Below are 18,297 nucleotides of genomic sequence, written 5' to 3' on the forward strand. Positions count from 1 at the left end.
GCTGTTTTTAATGCCAAGACAACTGCCTGAGTTAAACTACAAAGTCCAGTTAGTTTTACTGCACATCTATTCAATGTAATCTGACTAAAGTGTAAAGTAAAGTGACTTAGATAATGAATTGTTGTGGAAAATATTAATCTGCAAATAATAAAAGATCATACTACTGGAAAGAAAAGCACCTGTCCTACACTTCTTCGGGAAGAAAGAAATTTTAGGTTAGAATATAATTTCACTTTAGAAACCCTTCACTACTTCTATTCTTGAACACTGAGCACACCTCAGACACTCATTAAAATACTCTAAAATGGATTATTCCCATTCAAGAAATCAAGCTTGGTCATATGTAACCATGGATGTAGTATGAGAACAGGACACCGGACTGAAGAGGTTGCCTGGAGTTGAATGAGAATTTCTCAACTGGCGCACACTGCAAAAAAGTGCTGACATCTGCAGAGCTGCACTTAAAAATTATATTTAGTGTAAAATCGAGTGGGTTCGCAGTATTTCAACCAAATTGTACTTCCTTATTAAATTCCACCTGGTTTATATTGTAAATCACATGGACAGCACATGAACTATAGATAGAAAGCTGCTGAAATACAACTAATATCTCAGTTACTGTTCATATGTAAAGAGACTGGAAGAAGGGTGAGGTGACAAACTAAACCAAATGAGATAATGTAAATATTTTACTTTATGTTTACACACAGTCTGAAAAAACTTTGGGTCAAAGAATGCAGTTACTTGCACGCCAAGGCTTTTGTTCAAGTGCAAAAAATAAAAAAAACCCTCACAATTAGAAGCAGCGACTGTGCTGCAGAGGAAAATACAGTCAATAAACACACTTACAATCCAATACTTTGTTTTATGATCAAATACCTTCAAAACAGCTGACCAGTCTCAGATGCAGTGTGTATGCTAATTAGTGGAAAGTGCCTTTTACTCAAATACTGTAATTTAGCATAAAAAGTTAAAAAAAATACTTGTGTTTCAGTTTTCTGCTACTTTTACTTCTACTCCACCACACTTCACTTTTACTCCCCTACATGTATCTGGTAACTTTAGTTACTGGAAACTTTGCAGATTCAGATTAATAACTCACATAAATAATTGATTTACAAACACAACAGTACAGTTACTTTCTTGTATTCTCAGTCATGCTACTTATGTGGATAATGCAAGGAAGTGTGTGCAAACCGAACAGCCTCCCAGTCTGACCTTTGTAAAACAAAAGCATGCCACATATTTTCTTTGTGGTATATTAAACAGTCTTGACAACATGATAGAGGACTACCATAGTAACAGATAGAATATCATTGTTTGTGGTAACTCGCTTCAAATGCCATTTTTTGTCATATTACTGCTACATTCTTCGCCACACACACGCACGCTTTCTACAGTAAGATGACCCCAAGTGTGAAAATCAACAGTGACAAATGTCTCTACAAAAACACTTCATTACTTTTATTTAGTAACAGAAAACACACTTTGATCCAGTAAAAAGCCTTTAAAACATTCCTAGCTTGTACTTCTTTAAACAAAGTCATGTTTGGTCGTGAACAAATACACACAACTTCTTATTGTGTCACAGCTTCCTCCTGTCTCAGCTCTAGTTCTCCTCTCAGCTCTATTTAGTAGGTGTTATTTATTACAATAATTAATTCCCGAAAGAAGATGTATTCAGTCTATTTTCCCTTCCTAAATTTGCCTGGCGTGGCTCCAGTCTTCTGCTTCTTTTTCGCTGATCCTTTCATTTCAGGTTCCTAAGAAAGGCAAAAGAAACACAACAAATGAGCCCAATATACACGCATGGAGATAACTGAATGTGTGACAGCAGCAACTTGCACAATTACACACACCTGCACAATTAAGAAAGAGGAAAGACTGGAAAAAATCCTGAAGTTCACTGGTATTAAAAAAAATAAAATAAAGCAGCCTACTGAACACCTGCATACTATTTACAATCTAAAAAAGTCAGACATGGGGTACCTTTCGTTTGGAGGACAGAGATCCAGTGACAGTGAAGAAAGAGTCCAGTCGCCCCTGTGTGCTGCCCTGACGGCTCTTCAAAATCTTCTTACAGCCGTTACGCATCCTGTCCTCACTGCACACAGATACCCAAATCAATCAATAAGGAGGTAAAGGTTATCCTACGCAAACTGTCATTTCCAGCTGACCGTCTACAACAAATGACTATAAAGTAGGTCTTTCAGAAAAATGTCATGTATAACTAGTAAGCAAAAGGGTTCACTATAAGAGTCCAACACGCCCAGACTCTGGAATGTGCTCTGAACCTTTTATCATATGTATGATGGGTGCTAATGTGATGCTGGAGGCCCAAACTCTGCCCCTACATGGCCACCAGTGCAGCCCAGTCTGCTCAGATGTGGTGCGACCAGCTGGTCTGGTCATTTAATCGCCACTACGGCTGGTGTCATCATCATCATCATCATCATCACCATCATCACCCATCATGACACAGTGCTGCGGAGAGCCTGCTGACGGTTCACCTGAACTGTTTCTCGTTACACATGAACTGGATCAGTCCCTCCTCATCCGGCTCGCCCCACTTCAGCTCCAGCGTGGAACAGTCCACCACTTCTGGATTCAAAAACAAGCCCCTGGCCTCTTTGAACAGCCAGTCCTCTGGAGCAGGGTGCTTCTGCATGAAGGCAAGCAGAGAATCAGGACCAGACCCGCCTTTGTTGATCTGCCTGAATGTCTGGATGGTAAGCACTTACGTTAGGGTCAATGTTTTCTAGGATCTCTTCGATGGAGCCGTGCTGTTTAATCAGGTCGATGGCTCTCTTGGGGCCGATCCCCTTGATGGTGGCGCAGTAGTCGCAGCCCAGCAGAATACACAGGTCTATGAACTAGCACGGACCACGAAAAGGAGGAGGGGTTAAAGCAATAGAGACACAAATATCACTCCTGTACCGGGCCCAGCTGTGTTTACAATTCTATTTACCAGAGGAGTACAGTGGCGCAGCATGCTGACTCTGCACTGTGGGGTGAGTCCACAGTCAGCATGATTAAAGTGGTTCTTGAATTCTACCCCCGATGAAAAATTATGCTCTTGATTACATAATGTGCTGCATTGTTCTCAAAGTCAGAGAAGAAATTCACCTGTTCATTGGTCAGGCCGATGTCCTGCAGCATGCGACTGAAGTGGAACTCTTGGATGGGAAGTTTCCTAAAACAAATAAATTCTGTGATATATTATCAAGTGCAAAAAGGAAGACATTACTGTCATTACCATTACATGTAATGACTACTACTTGTGAAACACTCTGCATGTTGTCTCCCCTTCCCCTCTTTTAATTCTTGAATATACACAATCGTCCAAAGCTCAAATTCAGAGCTAAGTTTCCTTCTGGGTCTTGGTGAGACAATGAAAGCTACCATGCGAGTTCTGTTATCAACTTTGATAAATCAGAGGAGAAAATGTCAGGGACAGTACTGCTTTTGTGTAGTTTTATGGCCATAGCACTTGAATTATTCAGAGCTGGTAGGATAACTTAACACTGCCGTCACTTGAGTAGAACATGTAAACTGTAATAACAAGAAATTTGGCCCCATTTTGCCCCTGAAACAATTATGAATTCTTGATTCAAATGGAACTGATTGCAGGTTGAATTTCATAATTATCAAGTGTAGAAATAAGAATCAAACAGGGTAACATATGAGGTTCATGTGCATTCTCTGAGCATCTCTGCTACAGAGTCTAACAGTGGGAATCAGTGACGCAGGTGGAACATTACTTTGCTTCGCTGGCTGTGAGGTGTCTGAGCAGGACATTTGTCCCAAAGGTCAGCCCATCCATATCCTCTGTTGCTGTGGCAAAGACCTTCCCTGCTTTAACCATAGCGGCACAGCTGGCCTCCGCCTCACATGGAGCCTACAACACAAAACACATTTCACAGAATTATTCTCCAACAATGTCCTGTTGCAACTGATTTCTCTGACATGATGAAAAAAACGCTTTAGTTTCCGGCATACAGCAGAACAGCGGGCATTTCCCTCTACATTACCATAATATCTATTTCTGTTCTGGTGTCAAAGCAACAAGAAAAATATACTTCTTAAGCCTTTTTGCAAACCCTAATCCGTGATCAGTTTTAACATCACATTCTCAGGGCCTTTAAATCCCATTATTGCAAACACATAACTGGAAAAAATAATGATAAAGCTATTGAAAAAGAGAGTACCCTTGCTGTCAACATAAATGGAAGCAATCTTAAAGCCAGCAAGACTGCAGCCATGTGAGAATTAAACACACCTCAACATAAGGCACTCCCATCAGGGTCAGCAGGTTCTTGCACTCATCATTATGCTGCTTGGTGACTTTTACCAGACGCCTGGAGAATTTGTCAATATTCTCTTGCTCCCCTGGGATGAGACAAAAAAAATGCAGACATTTTAATGCATGAGCGAAGTAAGAAGATTTAGAATCGCTACCATGTAAGTAAAGCTTATTATATAAAATATATAAAGACTGATTACGCATGTGCTAATTTCACAAAAAAAAAAAACACACAGATTCTGATCTCTGCAGGAAGAAAAATCATTAGTGTGCCGCATCAACATAAAAACACTGCACAACAAATAAAGAGTAATGCCATTCATGACTTTGTTAAATAAACTTTGAAAAGCATTACTGTACCCAGTTCCTGGGCTTGAGCAAGCAGCTTCTCAGCTTCTGCCCTCCTCTCCCCTCGCTTTTCCAGCTGGAGATGAAGAGAAGAGCAAAGACAGAGTAAGACAAAGAGGAAAAAAAGATACAGATACAAAAAACAAAACATAATTCTCTGTTGAATGTATTGCTTTCGATTGCCAGATAGATAATCTACGCATAAAGACAGTTTTGAAATGTTTTTGCGTTTACTGAGCTATAACATAGCAGATTACAGCACCGTGGTTAAACATGGCACAGTGTCCCACTTTGAGAAACTCTGCCATCATCACAGCAAATACTGATTAAAGCCACAGTTCTGACCACACTGTTCGACTACAGGTTGAGTGCACACAACAGCAATTAAAATCAGTGCCCACACGAACCTCTGTTGACTTGAGCTGTGGGGGCTTGCCGTCAAACACGTACACAGGTTTGATGCCGTATTCCAGCATGCGGATTGTCCGGTAGAACATTCCCATCAGGTGGCTGAGAAAAAGAGCAAGCAGGTTGCAAAAATATTTCAGCCTTATGCCAAGTTGTGAGCTACCTGGTCTAGGATCCATCCAACAACTATCTCTAATGTGTCTGAATTTAAAGTGTCTATGTCGTGAGGGTTGTACCTTGTCGTCTCTCCATCCTCATTTTGCAGAACATTCCCGTCCTGTCGCACAGCGATCAGGAACTGATAGATACACATGGAGGCGTCGATGGCAATTTTCCTGCCTGCAAAAGTTCCGAAACGCAGTTAGCAAATTATCTGGCATGTCATCAAAACAATGGCATTAAGTGTAGCAACTTCCTTAACCATGTTTTCTGTTTAAGCCTTGATTCTCTGTGGTATGATGGCAAAGTAAAGTAAAAAATATTCTTCCATTTGCCCATAAGGTTAGATTTGCAAAAGAGAGGCACTATGTAGTCTTAATGGAACTCACTGCACAAGGATTTACAGCTGGAGCTCAATGTGTTACACTTTTAATAAAGGATCAATACATTCAAAATAAAATAATAAATAAATTCAATAAAGGATCATTTTGATTCATCCTCCATCTTTGCTGTATCCCCATATCACGTGATACAGCATTGATCCGATTTACCCATGGGAGATCATGAAGCCCTCATCTGATCCAACTCTCATTTCTTACGCAGGCCTCACAATCAACATGCAGGGAAAGGGAACTTTAACAGATACCAAAGTAGTTCTTGATGTCCTGCTCTTTGATGGCACCAGGAGCGTGGTCAGCAATCAGTTTGGCAAGTCCGTGTATTCCCATTGTGTTGGGCTGCAGCTGGAAGCAAAATCTGGAAAACGATGACACAATGTTCAATAATTCTATTGTCATATTATTATTATTATTAATGTCCCCCAACATTGTCAAAAACGCGAGCGCAACACACAACCTGGTTTTAACTGTTTACATTTAGTTTACACGTGTGCTGCTCAGTCGGATGCACGCCGGATTTAAACCTAGATATTGTTAATAGTTTACACAGTGTAAACTATAATCTACGACTATGGATTACACTGACAGATGGCCAAATTAAATTGATTTAATTGTTACAGGAATTTGGCATGCGAGGGTAGGACGTGCCCTGGCAAGTCGCTGAGCGGTGGTTTGCCGCAGAGGGCTAGTAAGGGTGCAGACATGAAGCTAACTGAGGGGACACGACATGAGCAAAGACACATTTGTTCACAAGGTGCATGCTAGCAGTGGATAGCAACAGTCGCCGTCTCTTAACTTTACAAAGTGACTTGTGTTGAATCGTTTTGTAGTTTATTGCGGACTCACCGGCTAGTTGTTGCACTCGAGTTTGTGCACTTGTCCCGGCTTCTCGGGCGCGAGGAATTGCGTCTGTTTCGCGGGAAATCAAATAACAGGCATCGCCTGTCAATCTATCGAGCACGGCATCGCCAGAGACAGTGAAGAGCAGCGCATCGATAATGCAGGTGTGATTACTCAGGTCTGAGTTCAAATGAGGAAGTACTGGAAGGGCATTCGATTGGTTCACTGAGGTTGAAGGAAATCCGGTCAATACAGAAAAATAATAGAGTCACTCAGGTAGGGGCTCAAACGGGCTAAATGTTGGTTTTCGGTTGCGTTAAAGCTCGAAAATAAACCAGGTTAATTTCAAATGGCTTGTGGCGTTGATATCTTAGCGACTGCGAATAAACTGTAACGCTGGAGGTGTGTTTTTGTTTCTCCGCCCACTCCGGAAAACTCAACCGAGTCGTCATTATTTTTATTTTTTAAGGTGACGTGGAGTCAGACCCCCTCTTCTACACTGTCTCATGTGTCAATAAAAGTATTTGATGTACCCGGAAACGAACGCAATGGATGTCTAACGCGTTGGGATATTGCGTCGAGGATTTCCAAGATGTTTAGCTGTAGATCTTCACACTGAGCTCCTGTGTCGGCGCATACCGGAGCAGAGGAGAGGCTGTCGGGCCGGGGCCTGGAGTCCGAGGAATCCGGCGGACAGACAGGTTTTGTTGGATCTGCAGCATCGGGACTGACGTGACACAACAGTGAGACTGATAGTGCAGCAACTTCCTATCTGTAGTCATTGACTGTCTTCGTGCAGTGAAAGTGCAGTGTGCCTCTTTGTAATCAGACGTTGTTGATTTAGATAAACTTGTTTGCTATACAGGAATCAGTGAGGTTCCTCGTTGCCACGTTTTTCTCTCTCCATAGAATCAACGAGACAAATGGGATGCGTCCTGCCTTTTTTGGCACTTTGATACTTGACCTTGCCTATTTTAGCTAATGATTCACTAAATGGCAGTTCAAAGAGATCATGAAAGCACGACTGTTGTCATTTGTGTCATCTTAAAATCTTGGTTGGTTCTTGGAAAAATCTTATCGAGTGAGTCTTTTTAATGACTGCCCTGGCACTTAAAGGAGTTCACTTAAAGTTCAGGAAGTCCAGATGTGCAGACAGATTAAAAGTGGTTGAGCTCCAGTCAAAAAGCCAACAGCCATCAGTTAAAACAGATACACTGTACACCTCATAGTGGTGATGCTCTTTTTCACAAGTCTGTGTTTCTCTATTTAATAATGTTTGTTGCATGAAATTCTCCTTTTATGCAACTGATATAAGTCATCACATCAGGTCTGAATGGCGTGGACATGAGCTTGTTTCTTGGCTTGAAATCGGGACAGACTGTCTAGTTTAAATCACACCTGTCCCTCATGAACTGATGAACTGTCCATCTTTGCAACAGGGATTATGCGGTGTGGAATAGGACACCTGCCAGGTGGCTGCCAGAGGACGATGGGTCTGCACTGCATCTTGATCCTGTGCTTGTTCTCAGGCTGGGCGGTGGGATACAAGCAGGGCCAGAACGTGACTCTCTATGTCAACAAAGTGGGCCCTTATCATAACCCCCAGGAGACATATCACTACTACACCCTGCCTGTTTGCAGGCCGGAGAAGGTCAGTCTTTGTTCTGTTTCACTGTGTATTAATCGGCTGCTGTAATTCACAGAGGAGCTGGAGATCATTGTGCAATGTGAAATGTAGACACCAGTGTAAGGGAGTCTCACTTAAAAGGTGCCGAATCTCTGTCTGGCCGTGAAATTAAAAATTTTAAAGACTATTAAAAGAAGGATCTAATGAAATGGCTCTAGAATGGGATTTCTATCCTGCTTTCATGTGTTTGCAGGATGCAGCACTGAGAGCATTGAAGAAACCCCAGCACACATTTTAAATGAACACAGACAGAAAAAATAACCGTTTTCAGGAAGAAAGATGGGTGGTATTTTGCTATAAAAATATGTTAAACAATATGATAAAACAATATACCCAGACACACCAGATAATAACATAGAAATGTATGTGACTTATGTATCCACCTATTTGTCATTGACTAGTGAGTTTTGTCCTGGTGTTTAAGGTTTCATTCCTGACTCATTGCTTTGAGGCAAAGTTATTATTGGAAGTGTTGGTTTACTATAGCTTACAATTACTTTATAGGATATGGTACCTCAACACAAAGCATGCTGTTTTGAAATCACATTCTCACAGAATTATGACCACCAAATGTTTGGTGCTGCTCTTTTACACTCATATTGTAACACTTTGTTCTCAGGTGCATCACAAGTCTCTGAGTCTGGGAGAAGTGTTGGATGGTGACAGGATGGCAGAGTCGTTATATCACATCCAATTCAGAGAGAACGTGGAGAAAAAAACTCTTTGCCAGCTCACTCTCTCAGAGAAACAGGTATTTACTTACACAAGACCAGGATGGTCTGAACGTAATACTTTGTAAACGAACACACACCATGGGTTAAGTGTCAGTACTCTGAGCTCAAAGGTGATTAAAACTATTAATCATTCACTCAGTAGCTTGATGTTAAACAGAAATTATTGTATTTATCGGTCACTGGATGGTTGATGTTGCAAGACCGGGACCATTTTATAGAACCTTTTCAAATCCTGCAAGCACTTTTGATTATTATTGTGGTTTACCATTTCCTCAGCTAAATATAAGCATTGTTATGTAGTTTTTAAAAGCAATTTATAAGATGCTGACTTTTTTCTCCTGCTCAAAAACACTAGATGATGGTTTTTTAAGTTGTGGTAGCTTTTCTTTCCTGACCTTTGGAAACAGCCTTATGTCAATAGTGGATCTCATGCAGTGGATTCGGGAGAAGAGGGCGATGTAGCAGAGCAAGTTCATCATAGACATTTCTTTGAATCAGGGCCAGGGAACGAAAACAAGGCTCACTGATGAATAAACATATTTTTAATTTTCTTTCCCCAGTTCGTTCAATTGAATTAACATTTAAAATACAAGCTGCGGTCCTTGAGACACATTGGATGTGATCGTGGTTATGTTTTGTGTATGTCAGGTGGAGCAGCTTCGTGAGGCCATCGAGGAGCTGTTCTACTTTGAATTTGTCCTGGATGACATCCCAATCTGGGGGTTTGTTGGATACATAGAGGAGAGCGGCTTCCTGCCGCACAGCCACAAGGTAAACCTATTGTGCCTCTGAGGGTTTTGTGGGACATGTGGAGCAGATTGGATTGTGTGAGGCAGATAAGAAGAAACACACAGACTGTGTACACAGACTCCCTGTAATTTTTCTTATCGCGTTTCCTCCTCATTTCCCGTTTTCTTTTCTTTCTTGTCTCTTTTGTTCTATTTGTCACCCCCCCCGCCTGCCCCTTTCTCTCAGGTGGGTTTGTGGACTCACCTTGACTTCAACATCGAGTACAACGGCGACTCTGTGATCTTCGCCAATGTCTCGGTGAAAGACGTCAAACCAGTCCCCCTGGAGGAGGGGGCGGGTGCCGTGGTGGGCGGAGTCGGGGTGGGCGGAGGCAGTGTCACGGTCACCCACACTTACAGCGTGCGCTGGTTCGATTCCCCTCTGCCTCACTCCCGGAGAGCTGAGCGCCTCCGAGACTACTCGTTCTTCCCCAAAACACTGGAGATTCACTGGCTGTCCATCATTAACTCACTGGTGCTGGTGGTGCTGCTGCTGGGCTTCGTCATCATCATCCTCATGCGGGTCCTTAAGAATGACTTTGCCAGGTGAGTCAGCAAAGGTGCTCAAGTGGTTCTTTGTAGACCAATGGATGTCTAAATGTTATGTTTCATGACTTACATATGAAAGGTTAAACTAAACAAAAGGCTGTAAAGTCTATTAAAGCATTTAGATATAAAGATAGTTATTAGACCATTTGCTGTCTCCAGTCTCTGAAATATGAGGATTTGCTCCTTTTCTCAGGTTCATATCATTGTAATTTGAATGGCTTTTGGCTTTTTACTGTTCGTCCACCATAACAAGCAATTTGAATACACCAGAGACCAGAGTCACCTTGGAGTCTGAGAAATTTTTAAGGCATTTTTCAGATTTTTTTGGCAATTTATAGACGAAACAATTGAAAACATATTAAACACAGCGATAAATAATAGAAAATAGTCAGTAGTTGCAGCCCTACTTGTACTGCCTGTTTATATTAGCTGTGCTTTGGTTTTCCTAACTTCCATTTGATGATGATATATATGATATAAGATTACATACAGTATTTTCTCTATTCCTAAATACAGCAAATGAGAGACGTCTTTGTGTACAACTTGTGGAACCCCCCCCCCCCCGCGGTCTATCTACCTATTAGGTGCACAGTAACATCCAGGGTGAAAGCATTTTGTTCCCTCGCCTGCAGGTACAATGTGGAGGAGGAGGGCGGCTGTGACGATCTGGACCAGGGAGACAACGGCTGGAAGATCATTCACACTGACGTCTTCAGGTTTCCCCCTTACAAAAGCCTGCTGTGTGCCATACTGGGAGTGGGGGCTCAGTTCCTTACCCTGGCCACAGGTGAGTGTCCGTGGACACACACGAGCACAGAGGTCTGTTAAATTCCAGAACAGTATCAGGGACTATCATTGTTCAGTTTGAAAACTGAGCAGACTTGTTTTCTGAGCAGCGCCGACCCTTAGCGACAGCCTTTGTACTGAACAGCAGAGTGACATAACAACTTGAAACCTGATAATGGCGCATGCACACAGGTCAGTACAGACCTTAGATGCAGAAGTCTGATCACCCTTGTATCTCCTCATTGCGAACAGCAATCATCGTCATGGCATTGCTGGGAATGTTCAACGTTCACCGCCACGGTGCCATCAACTCTGCAGCAATCGTCCTGTACGCTCTGACCAGCTGCGTGTCAGGTTATGTGTCATGCAGCTTCTACACACAGATCAACGGTCAGCGCTGGGTGTGGAACATCATCCTCACCTCGTCGCTCTTCTCCGGTGAGTCCGATGAGAAGGGATCACTTCACTCACCGTGCTTTATTGCTAGTCTCGGCCAGGACTCCCTTGTGAAAGATATTTTTAATCTCAATTAGACTTATCCCGGTTAAATATAGGTTAAAATGAAAAACAATAGACTTATCAGTATCTTCAGTTTATGGAAACTTAATTTGTTTGCAGTGGATTCAGTTAATCTCCCCTCTTTCTTTTTATACCTATTTATCTCCATCCATCCCTGCTCCATCCTTGTTTCCTCTTAATTTCCTCCTGATTCTTATCACAACTCTCACATTTTTAAAAACTGTGATTGCAAAATTAGATAATGAAGTTGGAAAAAGTATTTAGGGGTAAAACAACTTCCAGGTCCTGTTAAGTAATTAAGCAGCCTCACCTCATTATATTTTCATTATCAAGAGTATATAATGGGTCATTTTTAGCAGTACTCTGAAGCAATTCACGTCTTTTATTCACTCGCTCATTCATTCCCACAGCTCCCCTGTTCCTGACGTGGAGTGTGGTGAACTCGATCCACTGGTGGAGCGGCTCCACTCAGGCTCTGCCGGCCACCACCGTGCTCCTCCTACTGGGTGCCTGGGTGCTGGTCGGCTTCCCGCTCACCGTCATTGGTGGCATTGTGGGAAAGAACCGCGCTGGCAACTTCCAGGCGCCGTGCCGCACTCGCAACATCGCCCGGCAGATTCCCACACAGCCGTGGTACAAACACACAGCTGTACACATGGCCATCGGCGGCTTCCTGCCTTTCAGGTGAGCTGTCTTAAGATGTGGAGAGCATGCGCTTCAATCAAAGGGTGAATTTAATGGCATGGAGTCCTTCCTCTCATTAGTCATAAAGCAGTTTACAGTGAAAGTGATTCATTTCTGTCATCTTGACTGATAAATCAGCACTATTAATTATTATTCTAAGCATTTCTCCACCCCATTCTGCACAGTCATTCCTCCTCTCTGTCATTTTCCTCCCTCAGTGCCATCTCTGTGGAGCTGTACTACATCTTTGCCACAGTTTGGGGCAGAGAGCACTACACCCTCTATGGCATCCTGCTGTGCGTCTTCGCCATCCTCCTCTCAGTGGGCGCCTGCATCTCTGTGGCGCTCACCTACTTCCTGCTGTCCGGTGAGGACTACCGGTGGTGGTGGCGGAGCGTGCTTAGCACCGGTTCCACCGGCCTCTTTATATTCGTCTACTCTGTTTTCTACTACCGGAACCGGTCCTCTATGAGTGGCCTGGTGCAGAGCACCGAGTTCTTCGGCTACTCTCTGCTCACAGCGATGGTCTTCTCGCTGATGCTGGGCAGTGTGTCGTTCTGGGCCTCACTGGCATTTATTCGCTACATCTACCGTAGCCTCAAGATGGACTAGACATGAAATGTGCACACAGCTATAAACAAACATTTCCTCATAGCACATGTGGACAATCCCCATTCTCCTCTCTTGATCTTTCAGTCATACACACACACACACACGCACACCTCCTATGGGGTTCATGGGGGGAGAAACAGGGGCCTTTACCTTGATTTGACAGAAGGTATTGATTGAACTGGAGCAGTCAGTCAGAATAAGGGATGGATGGACAGACAGATGAAGTGTGTCCTGTATGAAAGTGGGTAGGTCAGTACAAAGGGATGATTGTGATCCATCAGTGAATGGCTAAAATGTATGAGATATGAGAGCATGCATGGATTTAATCATCGTATGATGCACTGTGGCATCATCTGCTCTGGCTCCTACTTCATGGCCGACCACGGCGTGGCAGGATTTACACATTCTGGTTACCCAATGAGACAAACAGCTTTTTAGTTTTGATTAATCACACAGCAGTGCAACTGATAATACTTGAAGTTATTTTCCCCCATACACACGTGGCAGCGGATTCAAATATACTAGAAAACCTATATTTTCCACTGGCCCTGTCAAGCTCCACCCAGTGGATAAGAGGAATGATGCCTTGTAGATTGGAGAACAGTTGTGAAATGTTGGTGATGGGAGCAATATTGTGTTCTATGGTCACCATTGACGGATTTTGGTTGTTGTAAATATAGTCTTTTCAATAAAATGCTTTTTAATACAATAATACCAGCAGACAGCTCTGGTCTTATTTTTCCTTTGATTCTTTTAAAAAGGGGGAGATCTACTATACAACTTCCTTTATAACCAACTGCCAGCACAGCTTCAACTAGTAACCACACGCAGTATTTCCATCGTTAGCCTTGGGTGCATTTATTTGGTGACAAACTGCCCACTTGGTATTGATGGCTTGAACACAAAGATTCATTTACTTTTAGCCTTAACATTTACTTTACTAGCAAGGCCACTACAAGCGTTTACTCAGAGAAAAGTGAAAACTTACTAGGTTACCGAATTACCGTGCTCTTAGAAAAAGACCAAGTGAAACAAAGACGACATTTCAAGTTGCCAAATAGAACCTGTATTTACAGAAAAAAATGCATTGAAATATGTGCAGAGATCGGTCTCATTGCTTTGCCTTAAAACAGTTCCAAAAAACAATGTAATCCAAAGAATGCATCCAACTTGGACACATTCAGCATCACCAAGCGCAAAGAACCAACATACATTAAATAGTTGCATATAAAAATAAAAATTCAAGATAAAAAAGTGAAATACTTTTGAACAGAAGTATGAACAAGGTATATGTACACCCAGCCTGAGAAAAAGCACCCCCATTACTCACAAACTACAGTCAGGAAACTTGAATAGAGGAATATTAACATGGCTGTTAAGCAACATTTACATACAAGCTCATCAGCCCAAACATCAACTACTGGCTGCTGTTCTGTACTATGGCTGTGTTTGCGGAGCTGCGGCCGTTCACAGCCTCCCCATCTTGGCTCTCAAAGCTTGCGTCGTGTCCAGTGTTTGCAGAGGCAACGCTGGTGGAGTTGAATGCACTGGGGTTGTAATCGTAATGGCCGACGCCTTGGGGCATGGACCAGCCAGCCGCCTGGGGCCTGGTGGGCATTGCAGTCTGAGGTGTTACTGAAGACCAGGAGGGGTAGCCAGCAGATCCAGCAGCAGAGCCCATAGCAGCCAGATAGAAGGCCACGTTCTGCGGAGTGGCTTTCTTAAACGCTGCCTCCATCATGTGCTGGTTGTAATGCCCCTTGAGCTGAGGCCGGACTTCTCCCTGATACTGAGAGACAGACAAGTGGTGGTTCAAATTAGTACCCAATGTAGCAAACACTCTTCTATATCACAGCATTGCTTGACTGTTTCGTCCCACCTTTAAGGCCAAAACCAGACTGTGGTTAGGCCTCCATTATGGACGTCTTTGTTCTATGTCCAAGCCACCGTCTCTCTGTTATAACTGAACAGGAAACCTGGGCAGGACATTGGTCTGATACTGTTGAGCTCTTCATACGAAGGAAAATGCATTCTTCAGAATCCAGAGACAAATTGTGTCCTCTACTGCAAATAATAAGAATTACTTACAGGTGGGATGTGTGAGGGAAGGTTAGTGAAAATGGCTCCTCGACTCGGACTGTCTTTGTTGGTGGTGTAGCGCTCAGACACCCAACTGGTGTCCTTCTGGTGCCTCCTTAGCTTCATCCTTCTGTTCTGAAACCACGTCTTAACCTTCAAGCAAGACGAAAAGAGATCCATCAGAAAGTGTGCAGGGAATTTTGCCGTGCTTGTGATCCAACGGTCTTAAATCCCTCACCTGTTTGTAGGTCAGCCCCGTCAGTTCGGCCAGGTTCTTCATTTCGGCGGGGGTGAGGTACCTCTGAACACTGAAGCGCTGAACAAGAGCATTCATCTGACTCTCTGAGAAAGCGGCCCGGACCTTTCCTTTGGGGTTATTTTCAGCAGCAGTGCTTGGCTTCTTTGGGGCAGTTAAGGGCACATGTAGTGAGGTAATGTTGCTGACGCCCTCGTTCCTCATGACCGGAAAGGTCTGCTGCTGCTGCTGCTCCTTCACGAGAGTGCTGGAAACATCCTCCCTGGTGTCAGGGCTCCTGTTGGTTCCCTCATCGTCAAGATCTTTCGTCGCCCAGTTAGTGGGGTCTGTGTGGGGGAGACTCCCTTCTCTGCTGCTACCAGAGCTCCATGAATCTAGGCGAGGGGGGACAAATAGTTACAGGGTGAGCAAGAGTCTACAGGGTGAACATGGAATCATTTGTTAAGTCATGACTTTGGGCAGACTGGGATCTGTCCAATGGCCACTACAATGAATTCAGTGTTATGCAACAGAAGAAACCCTCCAAAAATTGAACCTGGGTGACTCATTCTTCACATTAATATAAATTCAGCCCATAAAACACGTTTCCCACGATATTCTCAAATTTTGTCGCGAGATGTCGCCACCGAGCTCCAGCAACGGCACGCAGTAACAGTAGTGGCGGGACATTTGGGGAAACCCCTTTAAAACCAACATGGAACTTAATCCAACTTTGTGGCCAATTCTGGAGCAGGAAATTATCGCTTTTAGCAGCCGAGGAGGAGATGTAAGGATTTACTCTGTAGTGTTAAGTTATAGTTGTTGTAGCAGGTTTCCACTGGACCTTCAGCGGACTTTCTCTGCCAACATTAGCTTCTTTAGGAAAATGCTAGCTTTGTGGGAGCTACCTACCTGGTGAGGTGTGCGCCTCCGAGTCACTGGTTGAGTCGCTCCCGGCCCGCCTGGCCTCGTGTGTCCGTGCATCGTAGGCCGCCCGGTGAGGTCCGCCCAGGAGCAGGTGGCCTGCCTGGGTGTCACCGAGGTAGACGACCCCGGAGCCCTGGTAGTGGCAGTGGCCGTTCCCGCCATGCTGCTCCGGGCTGCGAGGCGGAGACTCCTCCTGGGTCCGGGCGGTGGTGGCATAGTAGGCCTGTGTCACCCCGGTGTTGTAGCTGCTCAAATCCCCCGCCTCTCCCCAGCTGGCGAGGCCCCCGTGGCTCTGCTCGGGCCCGGGCTGGTACACGAGGCCGTAGGCGTAGGCATGGTAAGAGGGGTTGTAGTTGTAACTTAGCTGCGTCTTCCAGTCCGCCATTTCTCTTGCTCGTCTATGTGTGTCGATAAAACTGTAAAAACACCAAACAAAGTAGTAAAGAGGCAAATAAAAGCAAGGGCCTCTTTGACAAGGCCTTAAAACAACGGGGGCTAATTATCGTTCAAAAGATGCGGCAGCCTCCCACCGGCTGTTTATATGTGTGTGTGTGGGTGTGGACAGGGGTGTAGCTGTGGGGGGTTGATTTGAGCCAATCTCTTTGGTTCACGCCAGTAAGGTCATTTCATTGGCCACCCAGGTTAATTCTTTGCTTTTAAATTTTATTTGTAAGGTTTGAAGACAAATACAAATATATTTGAATAAGCCCATTTCTTAATGCTAACACCCCTCTACACATGTTAAAACTGTTCAAATTATACTTGGATGCACTGAGTATCTAGAATCACTTTACTCTTTGTTTTAGTTGGTGATGCCGCAGCAGCCCAGATCACATATATAATTTCATGCAGTGTTGGACATGAGTCTCACAATCGCTGGGTGCCAATTGTTTTGAGATAATTTCATTAAATGTGTTTGACAGTACTAATTTGCAAGCACAATATCAGCTTGCATGAGATAATCCTGAGGCCCTGTGTTGAACAGCAGATACTGTAATGCACTGGATTAATTCACTAAATTAATTTGTGTTTAATCAAATGATCACATATGCAGCACACCTTGAGCTATGTAATATTCCATCATAGGAATACAGTATATAATTCAAGAGGTGATGTCAGAAGTCAGTGAAAGAATCAGGAAGTCAAACTCCAAGTAGTTGTATCTGGTGATGGCAGGGGTACTTAAGGCAGTTAACCAGATTTGTTCTAAATGACACTGACACAGATAAAATGTTGATGTTGTTGATTGAGAGGAGTATGAATGAGTCTGAGCTCCATGTATCTCTATTGCGCAGACACACAGTGCAGCGCTCCCTCTCCCTATTTTAAACCTTGGGCATCAGTCTGTTGAGCCCCCGAATGGCATGGTTAATTATGTCTTATATTATCTGGGTATCAAGAATGAATAGTTCATGAACCACCAATACTTCTTAGTCAGCATTATTGTAGATGATGGGTAACCCTAATATAAATCTAAGCCAAGCCAGTGGACACACTAAGAGGTATTTGGACAGAACACTTTTTCTCAGGAGTTGAGCAAAAGTCAGAATACTTTGTTTGACACCCCCCCTCCACCACCACAATCCTGTACACTGGGTTTGACATGATGACGCAAACAGGGTCTCCCTCCATTTGCAATCCTTTTCACAAAGATGAATCAGATTAGCCTGAGCGTTACCCTCCCAGTTGTTGTTTTGTTCGCCCTCCTGGTCTGCACTGACGTGGTAATGAGTCAGTTAGTGATGAATTGATGTGAGCACAGTGAGCTTAATGTGCACATTTGCATTTCTACTGATCTCTGCCTGGACAGGGTGTGTTTGTCTGATCCTGTATGAGCCCAGACATGCAGGAGGGGGTCGATGGCGTAGGTGTGTATAGGGGGAGAGTGCACGAGTGTGTATGAGTGCATATACATTGGTGTAGAGAGGACTACAGCTTAGCCTTTGATCACTGGGAATACTGGATTTTGATTTTTAAGTGTGTTTGTAAGGCACCAGTACTGTAAAAAAAAACATTGTCATTTTAATCATTTATGGATCGTTTGCATTTCTCTCGTTTTGCTACTATATTACAACATGTATTCCCCTTCTATAATAAACCTCTGCCAGTAAATACTGATTATGCAATAGGGGTTAGGATCTACAAAACTAATGCTGAATTAGACCTCTCTCTGTCCTCAGATGACAGTTCACACAATAACCTCTTCAGTGTTTCTTTTCTCATACTGTGCAGTGATTAGTC

At 43.5% G+C, this 18,297-nt stretch overlaps 3 protein-coding genes across 3 annotated transcripts; 1 reads left to right on the top strand and 2 right to left on the bottom strand.

Annotated features, from left to right (window-relative positions):
• Positions 1–1,441: 1,441 nt before the first annotated feature.
• On the bottom strand, positions 1,442–6,587 carry fen1 (flap structure-specific endonuclease 1). The gene is made up of 12 exons (XM_070852778.1): positions 6,463–6,587; positions 5,865–5,974; positions 5,296–5,398; positions 5,059–5,161; positions 4,664–4,727; positions 4,280–4,389; positions 3,762–3,898; positions 3,127–3,193; positions 2,742–2,873; positions 2,511–2,662; positions 1,990–2,104; positions 1,442–1,763 (listed from the first exon to the last, which is right to left on the bottom strand). The coding sequence occupies exons 2-12, from the start codon at positions 5,944–5,946 to the stop codon at positions 1,686–1,688; spliced, it is 1,143 nt and encodes a 380-aa protein (XP_070708879.1). The 5' UTR covers positions 5,947–5,974; positions 6,463–6,587; the 3' UTR covers positions 1,442–1,685.
• A 120-nt stretch (positions 6,588–6,707) lies between these two features.
• tm9sf1 (transmembrane 9 superfamily member 1) lies at positions 6,708–13,504 on the top strand. Its single transcript, XM_070853325.1, has 9 exons — positions 6,708–7,199; positions 7,896–8,107; positions 8,763–8,894; positions 9,526–9,648; positions 9,853–10,211; positions 10,847–11,001; positions 11,253–11,438; positions 11,930–12,203; positions 12,422–13,504. Exons 2-9 carry the CDS (start codon positions 7,901–7,903, stop codon positions 12,813–12,815), a joined length of 1,830 nt encoding a protein of 609 aa, XP_070709426.1. The 5' UTR covers positions 6,708–7,199; positions 7,896–7,900; the 3' UTR covers positions 12,816–13,504.
• A 393-nt stretch (positions 13,505–13,897) lies between these two features.
• On the bottom strand, positions 13,898–16,441 carry nanog (nanog homeobox). The gene is made up of 4 exons (XM_070853254.1): positions 16,042–16,441; positions 15,133–15,524; positions 14,904–15,047; positions 13,898–14,604 (listed from the first exon to the last, which is right to left on the bottom strand). The coding sequence occupies exons 1-4, from the start codon at positions 16,439–16,441 to the stop codon at positions 14,233–14,235; spliced, it is 1,308 nt and encodes a 435-aa protein (XP_070709355.1). The 3' UTR covers positions 13,898–14,232.
• Positions 16,442–18,297: the final 1,856 nt, after the last annotated feature.

The sequence above is a fragment of the Pempheris klunzingeri genome, chromosome 21 (genome assembly GCF_042242105.1).
Source record: "Pempheris klunzingeri isolate RE-2024b chromosome 21, fPemKlu1.hap1, whole genome shotgun sequence".
Classification (NCBI taxonomy): domain Eukaryota; kingdom Metazoa; phylum Chordata; class Actinopteri; order Acropomatiformes; family Pempheridae; genus Pempheris; species Pempheris klunzingeri.

Bases quoted from the DNA above. Each gene is read 5' to 3' on its own strand.
- fen1 (XM_070852778.1), bottom strand. From the start codon at position 5,946: ATGGGAATACACGGACTTGCCAAACTGATTGCTGACCACGCTCCTGGT. The intron at 5,399-5,864 runs GTATCTGTTAAA...GAACTTTTGCAG, and splicing joins GGACATCAAGAACTACTTTG to GCAGGAAAATTGCCATCGAC. The intron at 3,899-4,279 runs GTGTGTTTAATT...TTTGTGTTGTAG, and splicing joins TGGGAGTGCCTTATGTTGAG to GCTCCATGTGAGGCGGAGGC.
- nanog (XM_070853254.1), bottom strand. From the start codon at position 16,441: ATGGCGGACTGGAAGACGCAGCTAAGTTACAACTACAACCCCTCTTAC. The intron at 15,048-15,132 runs GTGAGGGATTTA...TCTTGCTTGAAG, and splicing joins CGGGGCTGACCTACAAACAG to GTTAAGACGTGGTTTCAGAA. The intron at 14,605-14,903 runs GTAAGTAATTCT...TCTGTCTCTCAG, and splicing joins TTCCCTCACACATCCCACCT to TATCAGGGAGAAGTCCGGCC.
- tm9sf1 (XM_070853325.1), top strand. From the start codon at position 7,901: ATGCGGTGTGGAATAGGACACCTGCCAGGTGGCTGCCAGAGGACGATG. The intron at 11,002-11,252 runs GTGAGTGTCCGT...CATTGCGAACAG, and splicing joins GTTCCTTACCCTGGCCACAG to CAATCATCGTCATGGCATTG. The intron at 12,204-12,421 runs GTGAGCTGTCTT...TTCCTCCCTCAG, and splicing joins GGCGGCTTCCTGCCTTTCAG to TGCCATCTCTGTGGAGCTGT.